Source organism: Ovis canadensis, chromosome 4 (assembly GCF_042477335.2).
Source record: "Ovis canadensis isolate MfBH-ARS-UI-01 breed Bighorn chromosome 4, ARS-UI_OviCan_v2, whole genome shotgun sequence".
Taxonomy (NCBI): Eukaryota; Metazoa; Chordata; class Mammalia; order Artiodactyla; family Bovidae; genus Ovis; species Ovis canadensis.
Window position 1 is genome coordinate 27036188 of NC_091248.1, and position 18613 is coordinate 27054800.

The 18613-nt window shown below is 42.6% G+C and overlaps 1 protein-coding gene across 1 annotated transcript in view; it reads right to left on the reverse strand.

Moving 5' to 3' along the window:
* The window catches only part of PON3 (paraoxonase 3), a 35348-nt gene extending 18651 nt beyond the window's left edge, over window positions 1-16697 (reverse strand). Inside the window, exons 1-3 of the mRNA XM_069587469.1 lie at window positions 16180-16697; window positions 14708-14778; window positions 5721-5776 (exon numbers count right to left, since the gene is read on the reverse strand). Of these exons, the coding sequence (XP_069443570.1) occupies window positions 5721-5776; window positions 14708-14778; window positions 16180-16253 (201 nt within the window). The 5' untranslated portion in view covers window positions 16254-16697. The remainder of the gene's footprint in view (window positions 1-5720; window positions 5777-14707; window positions 14779-16179) is intronic.
* Between the last annotated feature and the right edge of the window lie 1916 nt (window positions 16698-18613).

Here is an 18613-nt window from a genome sequence, read left to right on the forward strand (position 1 = left end):
TGGGAAGAATCTATCTTCAGTTTTTAATATATAGAGAGGAGGTTAAGCCAAAGAGCATAATACAAGAGAATAAGCTGAATTACTTTGTTTGAGTCCCTTAACCTGCCTAAGCTACAGGTTACTCATTTATAAAATGTGGAAATTAAAATATTTAATTACTAAGGTTCTTTCTAGTCCTAGGGTGTATGGTTTCATTGCACTGCTCCCACCCTCAGTTCAGTTCAGTTCAGTCGCTCAGTCGTGTCCGACTCTTTGAAACCCCATGAACCACAGCACACCAGGCCTCCTTGTCCATCACCAACTCCCAGAGTTCACCCAAACCCATGTCCATCGAGTTGGTGATGCCATCCAGCAATCTCATCCTCTGTTGTCCCCTTCTCCTCCTGCCCTCAGTCTTTCCCAGCATCAGGGTCTTTTCAAATGAGTCAGCTCTTTGCATCAGGTGGCCATGAAACTGGTTCTCCTATTAATTCTTAGCTGATCCTACTCTTTGTCATTACATAATATAACAGTGTAGGGTGGGAGCATTGTTATATCCTGCATTGTTATATTATGTAATGACAAAGAGTAGGATCAGCTAAGAATTAATAGGAGAACCAATTTCGTTGAATTGACTACTTCTGACCTGATTGGTTCCTACAGATTGGTCCAAAGATTTGAATGTGAATCCTTTTCTCCAAATACTGTAAAACATTCATTCCAGTAACTTGTACAGTGGCTGTTTCTACTGGAAGGACCAGGTGTTTATCAACCAATAATAGGTGTCCTGAAGGTATTGGACCTTTGCTGCATCCGAGGTCACTGTGTCAAAACTTAGGATTGGTTTATTCTCTACTAATTATAAAACTCTGCCTACTTCCTCCTTGTATCCTTCCTCTATCACTCTGATGTATGTAAACATCAACAACCTTGTATATTTTCTTGTACACTCATGTCTACTTATACCCAGTTTAAATTCTTTCCTTCTCTCTCTTTCTTTCTACTCTAACTTCTCCCTTGCACTCTCTCTCCCCTTCCTCCCTCCCTCTCTTACACACACACTCTTACTCATACTATTCTTGGCCTTTCCATTGCCTCACCCCTGACCTCTGGGAGAGTAGGTCTTCAGTTCCAAATTTGGTGTTGTCGAGTCACTCAGTTGTGTCCGATTCTTTGTGACCCCATGGCAAATAACTCTGCCTATATCTTCAAACTTTTCTCAGAATAGTCATTCTATGCTTAAACCTTATGAGAAACCTGGCTTTCCTCAGATAATACAAGCCACTGAAGCCCATTGGTGGAAGGGCTATTCCCTCTATCATTCATCCCCCTTTAAGTGACCACACCTAGAGGACAGATCAGCATGCCTCTGTTGTTGTTCAGTTGCTAAGTCATATCTGACTCTTTGCAACCCCATGGACTGCAGCAAGCCTGGCTTCCTTGTCCTTTGCTATCTCCAGGACTTTGCTCAAACTCATGTCCATTGAGTCGATGATGTCATATAACCATCTCATCTTCTGTCATGCCCTTCTCCTCCTGCCCTTAATCTTTCCTGGCATCAGGGTCTTTTCCACTGAGTCAGCTCTTCTCAGCAGGTGGCCCAAGTATTGTAGCTTCAGCTCAGCATCAGTTCTTTCAATGAATATTCAGGGTTGATTTCCTTTAGGATTGACTGATTTGATCTCCTTGCAGTCCAAGGGACTCTCAAGAGTCTTCTCTAGCACCACAGTTTAAAAGCATCAATTCTTTGGTGCTCAGCCTTCTTTATGGTCCAACTCTCACATCTGTACATGACTACTGGAAAAACCATAGCATTGACTATGCACACCTTTGTTGGCAAAGTGATGTCTCTGTTTTTTAATACACTGTCTAGGTTTGTCATAGATTTTCTTCCAAAGAGCAAGTGTCTTTTAATGGCCTTGAGCCATGCACTTCTGCTTCCAGACCTCGAATCTTGCCATCATCAGTTAAGAGCCTGTCTTCTAAGAAAGACTCACTCTTTGCTCACTGCTTCCTTATCAAATTATCTATCAAGTCTCTTTGCCCTGTTCTAGCTTTTATATAGGGCTCTTGCCTAGAAAATCCCATGGATGGAGGAGCCTGGTAGGCTGCAGTCCACGGGGTTGCAAAGAGTTGGACATGACTGAGTGATTTCACTTTCACTTTTCACTTTCATGCACTGGAGAAAGAAATGGCAACCCACTTCAGTATTCTTGCCTGGAGAATCCCAGGGATGGTGGGCTGCTGTCTAATGGGGTCACACAGAGTTGGACACGACTGAAACGGCTTAGCAGCAGCAGTCTAAAACCAGGTTGAAAAACTCTATGAAGTTATCATCTCAACTTCAACCATACATTTAATATTCTTTATCAATATTTGTGTTTATTCTAATATGTGAATTATTGTGTATCTCTAAGTATCTATTCTGGATTTATTTCATTATCTTCCATAGACCACACCATCTTTCTCAGTGGATGACTTTACCTCCTTTTTCACTGAAAAAAAAAACAAAAACCCATGCCATTCAACATGAATTTCCTCATTCCCTCATTTCTACCTCAGTTTATTCTTCAGTTTTATCAATTCTCATCCTTTTTCCCTCTTTTCTAAGGAAAGAATATCCTTCTGTTGTTAGTTAATTCCGTGATCTCTAGGGTCTGTCTTTAGAATTCACCACTCATTCTTCACCAGTGTCCCCTTCTTTTACCTGAAAAATTGCTCATTTCTTTTTCCCTGAAACAAATATTTTCCAACTTTACTACTTCAAATATGCATTTTTCCCTCCTTCCTTCACTGTCAAATTTCTTAGAAACATCACTTGACCTTGTTGTCTTGGTTTGAATTGCTCCAGCTCTTAATTCTCTGGAATCCATATTCTACCAGTTTGTAGAAATACCTCTATATGGCCTCCAAAATGTCTTATTTAATAATCCTTCTGTATTTCCTTATTTGTATTTCTATGGCATTTGACACTATGGTAGAACTTTTATTTCTTATCAAAAAACCAAAAGTAGAATTTCCAGATAGAATTACTGCTTCCTTTCCTGCCCTTCCCTCCCTCTGTCCTCATCCATCCCTTCCTTCTCATTCTGCACTCTTCCCTTGCAGAGCTCATTCATAAGGTTTCATTTATTTCTTCCATATTAGTAAGTATCAAATATGCACATTTCCCTGGAACCTCTCTATGGAGCCCTAGCTTGCATCCCAACTTCTTCCTAAAGGCAGCTCAAAATCAAGTGATCAAAACCAAAATCATCTCTCCTCAAATCCTTGCTCTCATATATATCTATTCTCTATTAAGGGAATCACTGCTCTCCCCAGTGATTAAGACTCCACAATTAAGACTCCAAATCTATCCTTTCCTTCATAGTCAATTTGTCACTAAGTCCAATGGCACAAATAGTGGTGACATTGAGGGAAGGATATCAGAGACACCCAATTCTTCCCATTTTCAGTTGAGGTAAATCTTCTCTTTTCATATAAGGAAAATTAAGCCCAGAGAAGTGAAATGCCTAAATCACTCAGATCATTAGTTGTACAGTGATGTACAACTTTTTGCCACACCATAAAGAAAGGTTTGACAGAGAATATTATATTGCTCAGGAGTGCTGCTCAGGGCAGAACCCCACAGCAAGTACAGTGGGAGCTTGGAGGAATGTGAGGGCACTGCCGACTGGTAGAAGGATCAGGTGCTCTGGAAATGGAAATGATCTGATTGGGGAATAAGGGTGGAGCATGGCCAACAAACATGGCCTACAGTAAGTGTCACGATGAATGAAACTCTTTACATATGTTTGGTTTTCTGTTTAAAGCAGTTAGGTAAGAATCTTGGCAAATGATTGCAATTATTTTGATACCATTCACCCCTGAAAATGACATAAATCACCTAGGTGTGCAGGCATCTTATTTCCACCAACAGACTACAGGTACATGTGGACAAGCACTGCACTCCTCCATGGCCCTCATTTACCAGTACGCATATTCAGTAAGCAGCCAAGCTCCTATGTATGCCAGATACCTTGGCAGGTGCCACATGGCAACAGACACTCCAAAGTCCTAGTCTCAAAAGGACTGAAATCCAGGGAGGCAGCACCAAGCAAGCCAACCAGATATGGGGAGGCATCTAAGACCCTACCCACAGGGAAACTATGGGGGCACAGAAGAGCCACCTTGCCCGGAAAGATATGAGGGATATTCCTGAGGAATTAAAGTTCTCCTGCAGTGAGCCCTCATAGGGAACTAGGAGTTAGATGGCAACATGTGAGGAAGGGAGTAATCTTGCTGGCAAAGAACATGTCAAGTCCCAAGGTAAGGAAGCAAATAGCCTGCTTGGCGCCTCTAAATAGACTAAAAATATCTATCACACAGAATTACTCCCTAAATCAGCAGCTTCCAAACATGTTCTACGATGGCAGGAAAGGGCAGTAGGAGGTGACCAGGAAGAACAAGGACTTGAATTTATTGCAGTACAGCAAGATTAAAAATAAGCAAAGAACATTATCCTTATCCTATAAGAATGAGTTGTTTGTTGTTTTGCAAAAAGAGCTAACATTTATCATAGAATTATTTGTGATGAAAATCTCTACTTGCTGAATAACAAGAATTCAGTACACTTACCTTTAGTGAAAATGTTAATAGAAAAGAAATATACAGTAGGAACTACACACCTCCTAGCCATAAAATAATTGTTTTTAAAGGTCTGTTGGGCATCACATTGAAAACCTAAATTGACAGTAGGTTAATTTAAGTCAACAAAGAAAAAGCTTTTCTAGACAGCTTTAGTTTTTGGAGGAAAACTAAAGACATAAAATCCTTTCCACCCACCTACCCTAACATATACCACACCAGCAGCAATTTAAAATGCATATTGACTATAGACTCTGACCATACTGAAGAATTTAGAAATTGGGACCATTAAAAAATATTTTATGGGCCCCCCTTTTGGCCAAAAGACATAGACTTTTAAAATGTGTTATTTGATAGTATTTTATTGGCCCAAATGGAATATTAGAACATGAAATTCCAGCAATCAGAATTCACATCGGAAATGTAATTAATACCTACTTTTTTCAAAACCCTAAGTCCCACTCCAAATTGTAACTGATTTAACTAAGTATATGATAATTTTCAATATTTTTACAATATAACATTTTAATTAGTTGAAGTTCAGTCCTTCTCATAGCTTCCTAATCATCCCCAACCTGTGAAGGTGGTACTGGAAATAAAATGCATGTGTTTCCCTACTCCTCTTTGAAAGAGCTTTTCTTTAAATGCTGAGGAACCTAAGATGGAAATGTTCTTGGGAAATGCAAAGAAATGCAAGATGGTTATGAATTGAGTAACAGGGCTAACATTGACTCTGCAAACATTTACTGAGTTCCAAACTCAGGCAGGCATGATGAGATGAATACCGATTAGTAAGAAGATGACTTCCAGAAGCTGAGGCTCAGCCAGAAGGGCAATGGTGAGGATGGATAGCCACAGAGCAAATCTGGAGCCTCGTCTAGGAAGTGAATGGAATTCAATATACACTTATCAGCACTCCCCTGGGTATATAACTGCCCACCATGGGGTAGGCAAGCCTGAGCACTTCTGTCTGGCCTCAGTTAGCCTCTGGAATCCCATTTTGGTGCTTTTAGTTGACTAGTTTACATACAAGTGGGACACTTGAGCTGGTGACACTAATGTTCTGTCCATACAGCTGTTGACCTGCGCATCTGAGGAGCATGGGAAATACTCACACTGGAGATGAAAGCCAGCCCACTAGGAAGGATATCAATATCTTCAGAGCCATTTTCTATAAAAAAGAAAAAAAAGCAGCTGAGGATCAGAAAGATGCATGAATGGTGGCTTAAAAAGTGATTTCACACACAGTCAAGACTTTGAACTTCTTTTGGAAACTACCTTAACTTTTTGAGCTATTTATTTGGGAAATAATATTAACTTTCAGGAATCCTACAGGCATGCTGCTCTCCAGGAAAACCTGAGCCAGGTTCCTGAAATACTAAATTATTCTTTTTTTTTTTTTTTAAGAAGTCCATTTTCAGGAGAAAAAAGAAAATAAATATAAAATAAATCATATTCTAGATTTATTCTTTAAATTAAAACTCCTAGAGCATGTCCTAAGAGATTCAGCTTTACTTGCCACACAAGACAGATCTATAGACCAAGTGATAACATTTGGAAAGCCATCATTGTGAAGGTCACTTAAAGACTTCTCTGCCAAGTGTTTCTCTCCTCTGACTTGTTGTTCAGTTCAGTTCAGTCACTCAGTCATGTCCAACTCTTTGCAACCCCATGAACCGCAGCATGCCAGGCCTCCCTGTCCATCACCAACTCCTGGAGTCCACCCAAACCTATGTCCATCGAGTTGGTGATGCCATCCAACCATCTCATCCCCTGTCGTCCCTTCCTCCTCCTGCCCTCAAACTTTCCAAGCATCAGGGTCTTTTCCAATGAGTCAGCTCTTCGCATCAGGTGGAAAAGTACTGGAGTTTCAGCTTCAACATCAGTCCCTCCAACAAACACCCAGGACTAATCTCCTTTAGGATGGACTGGTTGGATCTCCTTGCAGTCCAAGGGACTCTCAAGAATCTTCTCCAACACCACAGTTCAAAAGCATCAATTCTTCTGCACTCAGCTTTCTTTATAGTCCAACTCTCACATCCATACATGACCACAGGAAAAACCATAGCCTTGACTAGATCTTTGTTGGCAAAGTAATGTCTCTGCTTTTTAATATGCTGTCTAGGTTGGTCATAACTTTCCTTCCAAGGAGTAAGCATCTTTTAATTTCATGGCTGCAGTCACCATCTGCAGTGATTTTGGAGCTCAAAAAATAAAGTCAGCCACTGTTTCCACTGTTTCCCCTGTTTCCCCATCTATTTGCCATGAAGTGATGGGACCAGATGCCATGATCTTAGTTTTCTGAATGTTGAGCTTTAAGCCAACTTTTTCACTCTCCTTTTTCACTTTCATCAAGAGGCTCTTTAGTTCTTCTTCACTTTCTGCCATAATGGTGGTATCATCTGCATATCTGAGGTTATTGATAACTTGTTGAGGCCTGAAAAATCTATTGTTTTCTAATCATATTGGGAAATTATTAATTGTTCTCTGTGATAAAAGCAACAGATCATACACAACATAAAGCAACTAAACTCCAATTTAAAAAAAGCAATAAATCCTAGGATGAGCTGTTGGAAATAAATGAATTTGGAAGATTTTACTTAGATCCTTTTCTCACTGAGAGATGGTCTTGGGCATTTTTCTATAGAAAGAAACATATAATGAGTAAGTTATGACTGAGAACAGGATGAAAAGGAGATTGCATGTTTTCTAGCAGAGAGGTGGACCCACATATGATGTGTTCCCAGGCAGGCAGCATTGAGGATGCAAGCAATGGTTATTGAATATGGCAAATGGTTATTTACAAATCTGATTGAAATGATGTATCAAAACCACATGCTCTTCTTAAAAATGTGATATTCAAGCTCTCCCATTAGGAGGCTAGGTCTGTATCCTCTTCCCTTAACCCTGGGTGGACCTTTCTAACTGCTCTGACAAATTGCATGAGGAGGAAGTGATGCCAGCTGACATACAAAGTCAAGTTATAATCAAACCTGCCATTGCTCTCTCTCTCCAAGCATGTGCCTTGTGAGCCCTGATTCTAAATATAAGAAGTCTGGCTACTTTGCAGGTACAGAGGAGAGACTGTGGAGAGACCACATGCGGTACAGAGGGGTCTGAAAGTGTCTCAGATGAGCTGAGATGCCCTAGCTGATGCAAAGGGAATAGAGATGAGCTGCCTCCCAGAGCCCAGCCAAAACGGCAAACTCATCAGCAAAATAACTACTGTCCTTCTCAGTCACTAAGTTTTGAGGTAGTTTGCTGCACAGCTATAGTAAATAAAATACATGGGAAAATGGTTACCTGAGGTAATGGATTCCTAAGAAGAATGGGGGAATGAAAAGTGGAATAAAGCCAAAAATGCAAATTTGTATCAACAGAGTAATAAGCAATAGGCACTGAAAACTGGAGGACGGAAAAATATTTAATCATATTGATCATACTGAAGATGAAAACGAATCCCCAACTAGGAACCTGAAAACCAATCACAGTTTTCCATTTTCTAAGCATTCCAGTTCATCAAGATTTACCCATATATGGTGTTTTGATGGTCTGAAAGATTTAATGCTTTTTATACATGGAATAGGGCTTCCCAGGTGGCACCGTGGTATAGGATCGGCCTGCTAGTGCAGGAGACGCAAGAGATGGGAGTTTGATCCCTGGGTCGGGAAGATCCCCTGGAGCAGGAAATGGCAACCCACTCCTGTATTCTTGCCTGGAGAGTGCCCTGGACAGAGGATCCCGGCGGGCTACAGTCCATGGGGTTGCAAAGAGGCAGACCCAACTGAGCACGCATGCCCTGCCCTACGTGGAATAAAATAGATGCGGGGAGAATCCAGCAAACTGAATAAAACAGCTTTAGAAATGATGTTGAATATGGGTGGGTTAGTTTTTAAAATACATTCATTAATGTGTGTGTTTTTCAATTGTCAGGTGTTGGGTTCACTTTTGGCTGCGCTGAGTCTTCACTGCTGCAGGGGCTACTCTCTAGTTGCAGTACATGGACTTCTCCCTGCTGTGGCTCCTCCTGTGGCACAGCATGGGCTCTAGGGCACAGGCTCAATGGTTGTGGCACACGAGTTCAGTTGCTCTGCAGCATGTGAGATCTGAACCCATGTCTCCTGCTATGGCAGGCGGATTCTTTCCCACTGAGCCATCAGGGAATCCCCTGGATGGGTTAGTTTTTGAACAAACCTTTTTCTATCTCTTTTTTCCTCTAAACACCACTTCTGGGCTTCCTTTTGCCCTAGTCTCCTTCTGCCTCTATGCTGGATGGAAGTACTCACCAGCCTCTACCCGCACTTGGCTATTTCTCATAGCAGAGCACCTGTTTACTCTAGTCCCAAGGTGTCAGCTTCCACCCACATACTCTTAACTCTCCAATCTCTAAATCAAGCCCAAAACTTTCTCCCAACCTCCAGACCTCTGTATTCACCTGTATATACATGTATGGTGAAAGTCACTCCACTGTGTCTGACTCTTTGCGACCCCATGGACTATGTAGTCCATGGAATTCTCTAGGCCAGAATACTGGAGTGGGTAGCTGTTCCCTTCTCCAGAGGATCTTCCCAACCGATCAAACCAGGTCTCCCGTATATAGGATATTTCTATTGGGCCTTTTCATTTCTCATGTTCAACATGTATCAAAGCGATCTGGAAATTTCCCTCTTAAATCTGCTCCATTTTGTATATTTCAATTTCAGTGGATGACATTTCTATCCCCCAAGTACCCAAAGTGGGAACCTTGGAGTTATCCTTGATGTCTTCCTTTTCCTTATTCCCTAAAATCATCTGATCACAAGTCTGTCAAGCTCTGGAACTCCCTCCTGGATTTCTGTAATAGCTTCCTAGTAGGTCCACTTTGCTCCCCAACAACCATTCTTTTTAAATTGCAAACTTGACCTTGTAATGCCCCTGCTTAAAACCCTCCAAAGGTCCAGTAGGGTTGGCAGTAAAATTCTCAAACTCCTTGACCTAGATCCACAGTTCTATGCCTCTTGGCTCCGAGCTCAATTCGTGTGGCTCCCACCCTTCGCTGTTTTTCCCAGGTGTGCTGCAGCACTCTGTCAGCAGTTCCGAGGTGGGCCAGGCTTGTTTACCTGAATACCTGAGCACATGCTGTTACCTGCTTCTTGGCAACACACGTTTCCCACACCCAGTCTCACCTCCATTTGGCTGAGTATCACAGGCCCTTAGAGATGACTTGGATGCTGTCCCCTCAGCCTTTTCAACCTCTCTTGGCTCCAACATCCAATTTGTGTACTAATATGGTTACCTGTGACTACCTCCACCATGATATTTTCCACACTTGGGCTGTAACTTGCTTGGATCAAGGACCTGGTTTTATTCACTACCGTGTCCTTGTACCCAATATAACACCTGCCTTTTCTATAAAAGCTTTCAGCAACAAGCTGGTTGACTGACTAAAAAGGAGAAACTGCTTTAGTTTTTTGAACTTTGTCTTGTTTGAGGTTAAATTATAGACAAGTGAGTGTTAATTTCTGAATAGAGGATGTTCTGAGTTGTATAATTTCTGATTTAGTCTTTTCATCTTCCAAACACCGTTTCACACATCTCCCATGATAGCACTAACCTGCTTCAGTAATTCACCTGCAGCATGAGTGGGCATTTTCCAGAGATGCTATGCTGTTTTTTTTTTTTTTTCACTTGCTCTGTCCATAGCACAGGGAAGCTGGTGCTTTGCACTCAGATGTGGAAAAGAATTAGTAGCTGATTGTGCATTATTCCTAACCCTCCTTTATCCCCCTCCCCGACCTACACTGCATCTGCCTGATGGCCCAGTACATCTCTGCAACAGTGGCTCCTGTGGGAGTAATAGCCTCTGGGACACCCTCCCCTGAGTCCTCTCCACATACTCATCACCCTGTGCACAGACAACATTAAAACCCCACTGCTAAGTCTAAAACCAGTCTTACAAATAGGTATCTACTCCTTTTAATCTGTCAACCCTATTTTTTGGCATAACCTCATTTCTCTGGCCTCCGATTGTTCTCTATAGACGTCTTGAGCAAAAGTCATGCCAAAACATTACTATCAATTAATATTATCATTTCACATCGTCAAGGGAAGAAAACAGCCAGCTAAGAAAACAAATGGAACCTACCATGGAGTAGAAGCATATCTTGGAGACACGGGAAGCTACAGGAGGGGAAAGGGAAGAAGAGGAAGATAGGAAGATTTCACATACGATGGCTGGCTGTCTACTTCATAATTCTGCCAAAGGCAAGCTAATAAAGCTGTTCCTATTTCAAGGGCAACTTTAATTAGCCAAATAACTTCCCAGTTAAGCCAATCTTTGAGACTCAAAGCCTTGGAAAAAAGATGAATTTAATATAAAAAAGATCTTTGAGGTATGATTTCTGGGACGTTAGAATTATTTCACTTGTTAAGCTTTCTTCCCAGAAAGAATACTGGGGAAGGAATGGGACTTCCCTGGTGGTCCATTGGTTATGACCCCATTCTTCCAATGCAGGGAGCTTGGGTTCGATCCCCGGTAGGGGAACTAAGCTCCCACATGCTACACAGTGAGGCCAAAATAAATTAATAAATAAATAATGAGGAAAGAGAACAAAAAGAGGAAAAGTTTGTTCTGCCAATAAAGTGGAAGTTTTAGTCATGTTCGACTCTTTGCAACCCCATGGACTGTAGCCCACCTGGCTCCGCTGTCCACGCATGCATTCCATGCCCATGGAATTCTCCAGGCAAGAATACTGGTGTGGGTAGCCACTTCCTTCTCCAGGGGATCTTCCCAACCCAGGGATTGAACCCAGGTCTCCTGCATTGCAGGCAGACTCTTTACCATCTGAGCCACCAGGGAAGCCCTCGACCAATAAAATTAATCAGAAAATTCTAGGTCTTGAAGAAAACACAAATCAGAAATTTTCCCCAGCTCTGTTACTGCCTACTACACTCTGCCTTCAATTCTTTGGTTTTCCATGCTTTCACAAAGCTTTTCACTCTGAGAGAGGAGGGTCTGATGAGTATCATCTCATTAGCGAGCTTTGTTTAAATATCCAACTTGCCCTGTCTTGGTCAGCTCTATTGATTAATGTTTCACTTTTTTGCATCTCAGATTTTCTGTTTTCTGCCACCACCATACTTCCTGAAACTCCGTAATAAAAATGTGCTGTCGGTAGATAAGAAAGGCAGTGTTACACAACAGAGAGTACAAAGGCATGGAAGAACAGCACCCTGCCTCTTAATCTAGACCTGGCACCTTCTCATTCTGGACCAGTGGGCAGGGAACTTCATTCTTCTGGGTGTCAGTTTCCTAATCTCCAAAGACAGATGGCAGCATCCACCTTACGGGGTGTTTGCAAGGATGATGTAAAGTGTTTCCAAAGGACTCAGCACAAAGCTCATGGACACTGGGCCTTTGATAAGGTAGTAGTAGTATTTTTAGATATATAGCAATATTGTCCTATTAACAAATGGCCCGTGATCATTCTCACTTGTTCAGTCCTGTAAATAGAGAATGTACATACGCCAATGGACATGAGATGTGCATGCCCTTTTTTCTTCTGCTCTAGTTTTTGGAAATAATTTTCTTTATCTTTGGCTGTGCTGGGTTTTCTTCATCACGGTGAGGGTTTTCTCTAGCTGTGGAGAGCAGGGACTACTCTCTTGCTGCAGTGCACAGGCTTGCCACTGCAGTCGCTTCTTTTGTTGTGAAGGGTCGCAGAACACGGGCTCCGGGGCACGCTGGCCTCAGGAGTTGTGGCTCCCGGGCTCTAGCGCACAGGCTCAGCAGTTATGGCGCACAGGCTCAGTTGCTCTGCACCATGTTGGATCTTCCTAGATCAGGGATAGAACCTGTGTCTCCTGCAATGGCAGGTGGATTCTTTACCACTGAGCCACCAGGGAGGCCCCTTCTGCTCTAGTTTTAACTTCACAAGTCTATTTGAATCATACAATCTGAGAGTTGGGCTAGACTTTAACAATGCTTTAACAATGATCTAATTACTATCTAAATTAATTGGCAGACTCTTTTGAGATATATATATATATATATATATATATATAAAATTAATGTATTACTCCACAAGACAGTAAACAAATGATTGAATGTTACATTTCCTTTTTTAAAAAATCAAATTAAATCTGACCCCGAACCCACATTGCACTAAACTGGTAGGAAGTTCAGCCTGAGTCATTATTGGGTCTCTCTGCTAGGGTTGTGCAAATAGCTTAGTGGATTTTAAAACGAAGCTAAATATTTGGGGAAGTCCAAATGGCCTTTATTCTACACTAGTCACCACTGAAATATCCATTGCCAAGCTCATGTGGTCCCTCTAATTTAGAAAATTTTGCCAGTTATACAATACTGCACGTGCACACACACACACATACACACACACACAAACAAACACACATACAACCTTTGCTCATTCTGTGACACAAAGTATGAAGGATCCAGCCTGCCTAAAGGTATATTGTAGTCATTCCTTTACAGGTCTTGATTCTCCCCCAGAATGGGACAAAGTCCCCTGTTATTAAAAAAAAAAACAACACACACAACAACCACATATTCCCCTTCCGTCTCCATCAGAATCCCTTGAAGTAGCCCAGGTTTTTAAATGTCAAAGTCAAGAAATGATTTGTCTTCAGTTCCTTCTGCTTTCTAGCTTGCAATACACACCTCATCTAAGACTAAGGAGCACAAGGACCGGGCTATTTCTCTATTTGTTTTAGAAATTGAGGGGGGAAATAAAGACAGAAAACCAAAATCAAAAGGGCTTATATATATATAGATAGATAGATAGATGTATTAGTAACTTATCTTGGAGATCATTTATATCACAATAAAGCTATAGTGTTGTCCTGTCACATACTGAAATAACTCACAGTCCTTGACCCTAGGAGGTTTACAATCTGATTGTGAGAGAAAGACACTGCTGGCTCTGAAATAAAGCATGTCTTAGGTGTCTCAAGTGAATGGGAGTTTCAGAGTGCTATGAGAGTTCAGGGGTAGAAGAGGGATTTCCAGCTGATTTCAGCAAGCAGCAATGAAGAAATCATTGGAGGTAATTTCATGAGCAAAAGTGAGAAAATGAAAGAATACATTCCTAGAACAGCATCTGGCTAGATGTGTTTTTTTTTTTCCTAGTAGTATTATCAGGGAGAGGGAAAGGCTCAGAGCCAGAACAAGCAGTTGAAGCAGTAAGGAGTAAATGAGATCAGCTCTGTGTGGGGGCCCAAGAGAGGCCACAGGTCTCACATGAAACAGTGAGGGGAGAGGGGAAAATAAATGGCCCCTTCATTTTTGTTTTTTAAGATTTTTAAAGTCTTTATTGAATTTGTTACAACACTGCTTCTGCTTCCCGTTTTGATGTTTTGGCCTCAAGGCATGTGAGGTCTCAGCTCCCTGACCAAGGCTGGAATCCCTATCTCCTGCGTCGGAAGGCAAAGTCTTACCCACTGGACTGACAGGGAAGTTCAAGTTTCCTACATTTTGGACTGAATCTCTTTGAGAATGCAGGTACCAAGCTTAAGGGAAGTCTGGAAGAAGAGCCGATGGGTGGGGGAGTGAGAGAGGAAATGACAGAAAGGCAAAGTAGATTTCAAACAGGAAAACAGGCCTGCAGTTTGAAAGATCAGGGATCCAACTATGGACTTTCAATTAATTAAGAAAAAAAATCTCAATTGATTGGGAGGTTCTTGAGAATAAGGGCTGTCACATTTCTCTTAGTACTAGCAGATAAATTTTGAAGGCAGTGATACTGGAAGCTAGGAGTATCATCAAGGAGAGGGGAGAAGGGAAAAAAAGAAGTAAGGCAACAGAAAAAGACAGAAGGAAATGAAATGTCACAGAGTGGGCAGGAGCAGAGTCCAGCGAGGGACCAACCAAAGAGTAGTCAACAACATATTTCAAATGATGGAGAGAGGTCAGTAAGAGGACCAAGAAAAAGCCATAGATTTTGACGTTTGTTAGGATACCCCTTGGAGACGTGGAATCAGATAGCTTGGGTAAAATTGATGAGGCTGAAGCCTCAGTAGGAGGGTTTAAGGAGTAGCAGTGAATTAAATTAGCAGCTTCAGTCAGGGGGATGGTGACCAGGAAATTGTACTGTCATATACATACCAATTCCCTCAATAAGGTGGCAGTTCTGGGGTTCTACTGACTCCACTTCTCGATATGCATTCATTCTTTCTCTGTGGAAGATAAAAACACTGGAGATCAATGCATGACATCCAAAATCAATGTCTAACCACAGTCTTTAACCACCTTCAAATTCATTAACTCTCTCATTATTTATGGATGATATCACAAATAAGTAGGCATCGCCTTTTATTTACATTTACTTATTTAATGTGGGTAATGTGCCTGTATTTTTTTATTTAATAGCATATAAGTATTCTTAATTTAAATGCATAAAATACTATTATCTAATGTGATAAAGTATCATTTATTATAAATCTGCACTTTGATTCCTTTAATCCCTTGCAGTCCTTGTCCCCAACTGCCTTCCCCAAATTCAACAGGGTCTCCTAATAGCTAAACTCTGTAGCTTTTGCTTTATTATTTTTAAAATTTTATGTTTATTTACTTTGCAAGTTCATGAGTTCATTAAACTGCCCATAGTTTAAACAACTGGCCAAATTATTTTTGAATAATGTTTTTGATTCCACAGTGAAACATTCTTCTAAACACCAGGAATAATTTTACATTTTTATTAAATTGCATTCAGGAAGATTCTATACTTGTCTTACCGTGAGTTTTAAAAAAATGCTCTTTAGATTGGCTTTATAATTATTATTTTTCATGATTTTCTCACTTGCATGCACTGGGAGCAAATGTAACAATAAACTCAAGCTGAACTAGAATGTATTATCAAAAGGCACCGTGCTCCTCAGCAGATTCTGCCAGTAGATGTGAACCTCTGAGAAGACCAGCTTCTCTTTAGAGAAATTAAAAACAACCCAGAGGACTGAAAGCAAGTAGAGGCTAACATCTATTCGGGAACACATGTCATCATCTAACAAACATTTCTTCTTACTAGCCCAGTATTCTCCTGAGATATTTCGGGAATGGCTATCACCACTAACTAGACCTTGCACTTCCAAAGGTCAGGTCAGATACCAGACAATGCCAATCTCCCCTTGCAGGTTTCAGTTCATTTCCCTGCTGTCCTGCTAGCTCCTTTAATCTGGTAGCCCGGTACCCCTCGAGGTTGAACTTGGCTTGGACAACCTCTGAGTCAGCCAAAAACATCCAGCCGGTAGCCTGTCTCCCTCCCCCAAGACCAGCGCTTCGAACAGAGTTTGTTCAAGGGTGGGTGGAATGCTGACCTGGGGAAGCGGGGTGGGGCGGGGGGGAGTTGCATAACTTTCAGAAAATAAATCGGGGCATTTCTGCCTCACGATCTTAGGAAAGGCAAGAAATCAGCTCACTTTTCACATCAGAGCTTCTCAAGGGATAGTTTGTTAGGTGGAATTGAGAAGACGGGGTCCCCAAACAGCTCATTCTTACCCGCTAGGAAGGTGGCCCGGGGCAGCCCTTAACCTAACTTGGAAGAAGAGAAAAAACCCAGGACGCTCAAGATGCCAACTCACCTAAATGTCAAAAATCTCTCCCCGACTAGGGCCAGGCCGGCGCCCAGCAGGATAACTGCCACCAGCTTCCCCATGGTCTCCAGGGTCCAGGGGCGCCCAGTGCGCGCAGAGCTCTCGGGAGGGGCTGCGGGCCGCGCCGGTCCCGCCCCCAGTGGTGCCCGCCCCGCCCCTCCTGCGCCTGGCAGGTGCGCTGCCAAGACGCTGGGCTAAGGTCGCTGCGGCCCGCCCTTCGCTGCAGCGCTGCTCCGGGTTCAAGGCCACATTCACCTGCTTTCAAGGAAACCTTTACTCGCGGATTCCTTTATTCTTCAGGGCTCAAAATACAGAAACAGGACCCATAGCCCTGGGTTCCCTTGGCAGCTTTGGCGAGATCCCTCAGGTGGGTGGGACGATAGAGGAGGAGGTTTGCAGCCCAAAGCTGCGGAATTCTACCTCAGCTCCTCAAGTGGCCTGAAGGGGAAACTGGAGGTGCAGAGAGCGCGGGGAGCTGTAGTTCAGATCCAGAAACTTTGCAGTTTGTGGAAGGTAAGGTGTTCTATAAGACGCAGAATTGATCCCACACACAGGGTAGAGGCGCGGCGCGGGGAGGGGGAGGATTCTGTTTGTGGACTGGGCGGATTTGTGAATGTCAGCATCTGCCCCCAACATTTGAGATAAAAGTCAGGAGAAGTGAAGGGAAAGAAATAAATAGAATAGGTAACAAGATGAGCAGAACGGAGGAGAGAGGGAGAGAAGGGAAGCATGGCTTCTTTGGAAGGTTAGGCTTTCAAAAGACTCCTGGATCCTTCTTTCTTCTGGACCTTTAGATCCTGCCAGGCAACTAATCTGTACCCTCCCACACTCATGATAAAGATCAGGTTGGAAGAAGGGGAGCACGAGGTGGGAAAGACTTAAAGAGTTTGGGCAAAGCCAAGTAGCATCTTCAAGATCTGCTTTTATTTTCCACAAGGAAAAAAAAAAAGAGGACTATTTCTGTTGAGTTTAAGTAAACAGTGTTTGAGAGAACACAGAAGCGGATATTAAGTAAAGGAGGTTTCTGACTTATGGGATACATAAATACTGTCTGAATACATAATTATAGTGGAATAATAAAGCTTGCCATTTATGCAGCACCTACTGTGTACCTTGCATTGTCCTTAGAACTTTGCCTATGTTAACTTTTGATTATTGGTACTTCTCTGAGGTAGGTAACATCCCAGTTTTATAGGTGAGAAAGCCAAGGCACAGATTAACTGTGTAACTTGCCCTTGGCCACATAGATAGAGAGTGGCAGTGTGAGCCCTTCCTGTGCCCTTCCTCAGTGATGCTGATTTTTATTAAAGCTGTGGAGGAGGAGGGGGGACGCTGGAACATCTGGAATTGCATTGATAAGACAGTTACTTCTTCAGAAGATTAATTTGAAAAGAGTTCACACAGAGGAGGAATGCATATTTATATCTGTCTGCTGCTGCTACTGCTGCTAAGTCGCTTCAGTCGTGTCCAACTCTGTGTGACCCCACAGACGGCAGCCCACCAGGCTCCCCCATCCCTGGATTCTCCAGGCAAGAACACTGGAGTGGGTTGCCATTTCCTTCTCCAATGCGTGAAAGTGAAAAGTGAAAATGAAGTCACTCAGTTGTGTCCACTCTTAGCTACCCCATGGACTGCAGCCCACCAGGCTCCTCCGTCCATGGGATTTTCCAGGCAAGAGTACTGGAATGGGGTGCCATTGCCTTCTCCGATATCTCCCTGTATTTCTATAAAAATGTTGGAAAGATACACAAGAAACTAACAAACTGGTTTCCCCTAAGTGGGGCAGATGGGATGGCAAGGAGACTTTTCAACCTTCTTAAAAAATATTTTATTTATTATTTGTGGTTGTGCCGGGTCTTCACTGCTACGAGAGCTTTTCTCTGGTTGCAATGGGCAAGGGCTACTGTCTGTCTGGTTGTGGTGTGCAGGCTTCTCAATGCAGGGGCTTCTTTTGTCGCAGAGCACAAGTGCTAGGGACTCAGGCTTCATTAGTTGTGATGCATGGGCTCAGGAGATTTGGTTCCCAGGCTCGGCAGCACAGTGCTTCACTGCTCCAGGGCACGTGGGACCTTCCCAGAGCAGGGATCAAGCCTGTTTCTCCTGCCTTGGCAGCCAGACTCTTTACCACTGAACCACCAGGGAAGCCCTCAACATACCTTTTAATATAACTTTGATTTTTAATAAAGAGACTCCTGTGAAAAGAGTGACCCATATTTCAGAAGAAAATGCATAAATACACACACCACACACACACACACACACTCACACACACACACACCACACACACACCACACACACACACCACACACACACCACACACACACACCACACACACACACACACCACACACACACACACACCACACACACCACACACATACACACCACACACACACACACCACACACACACACACCACACACA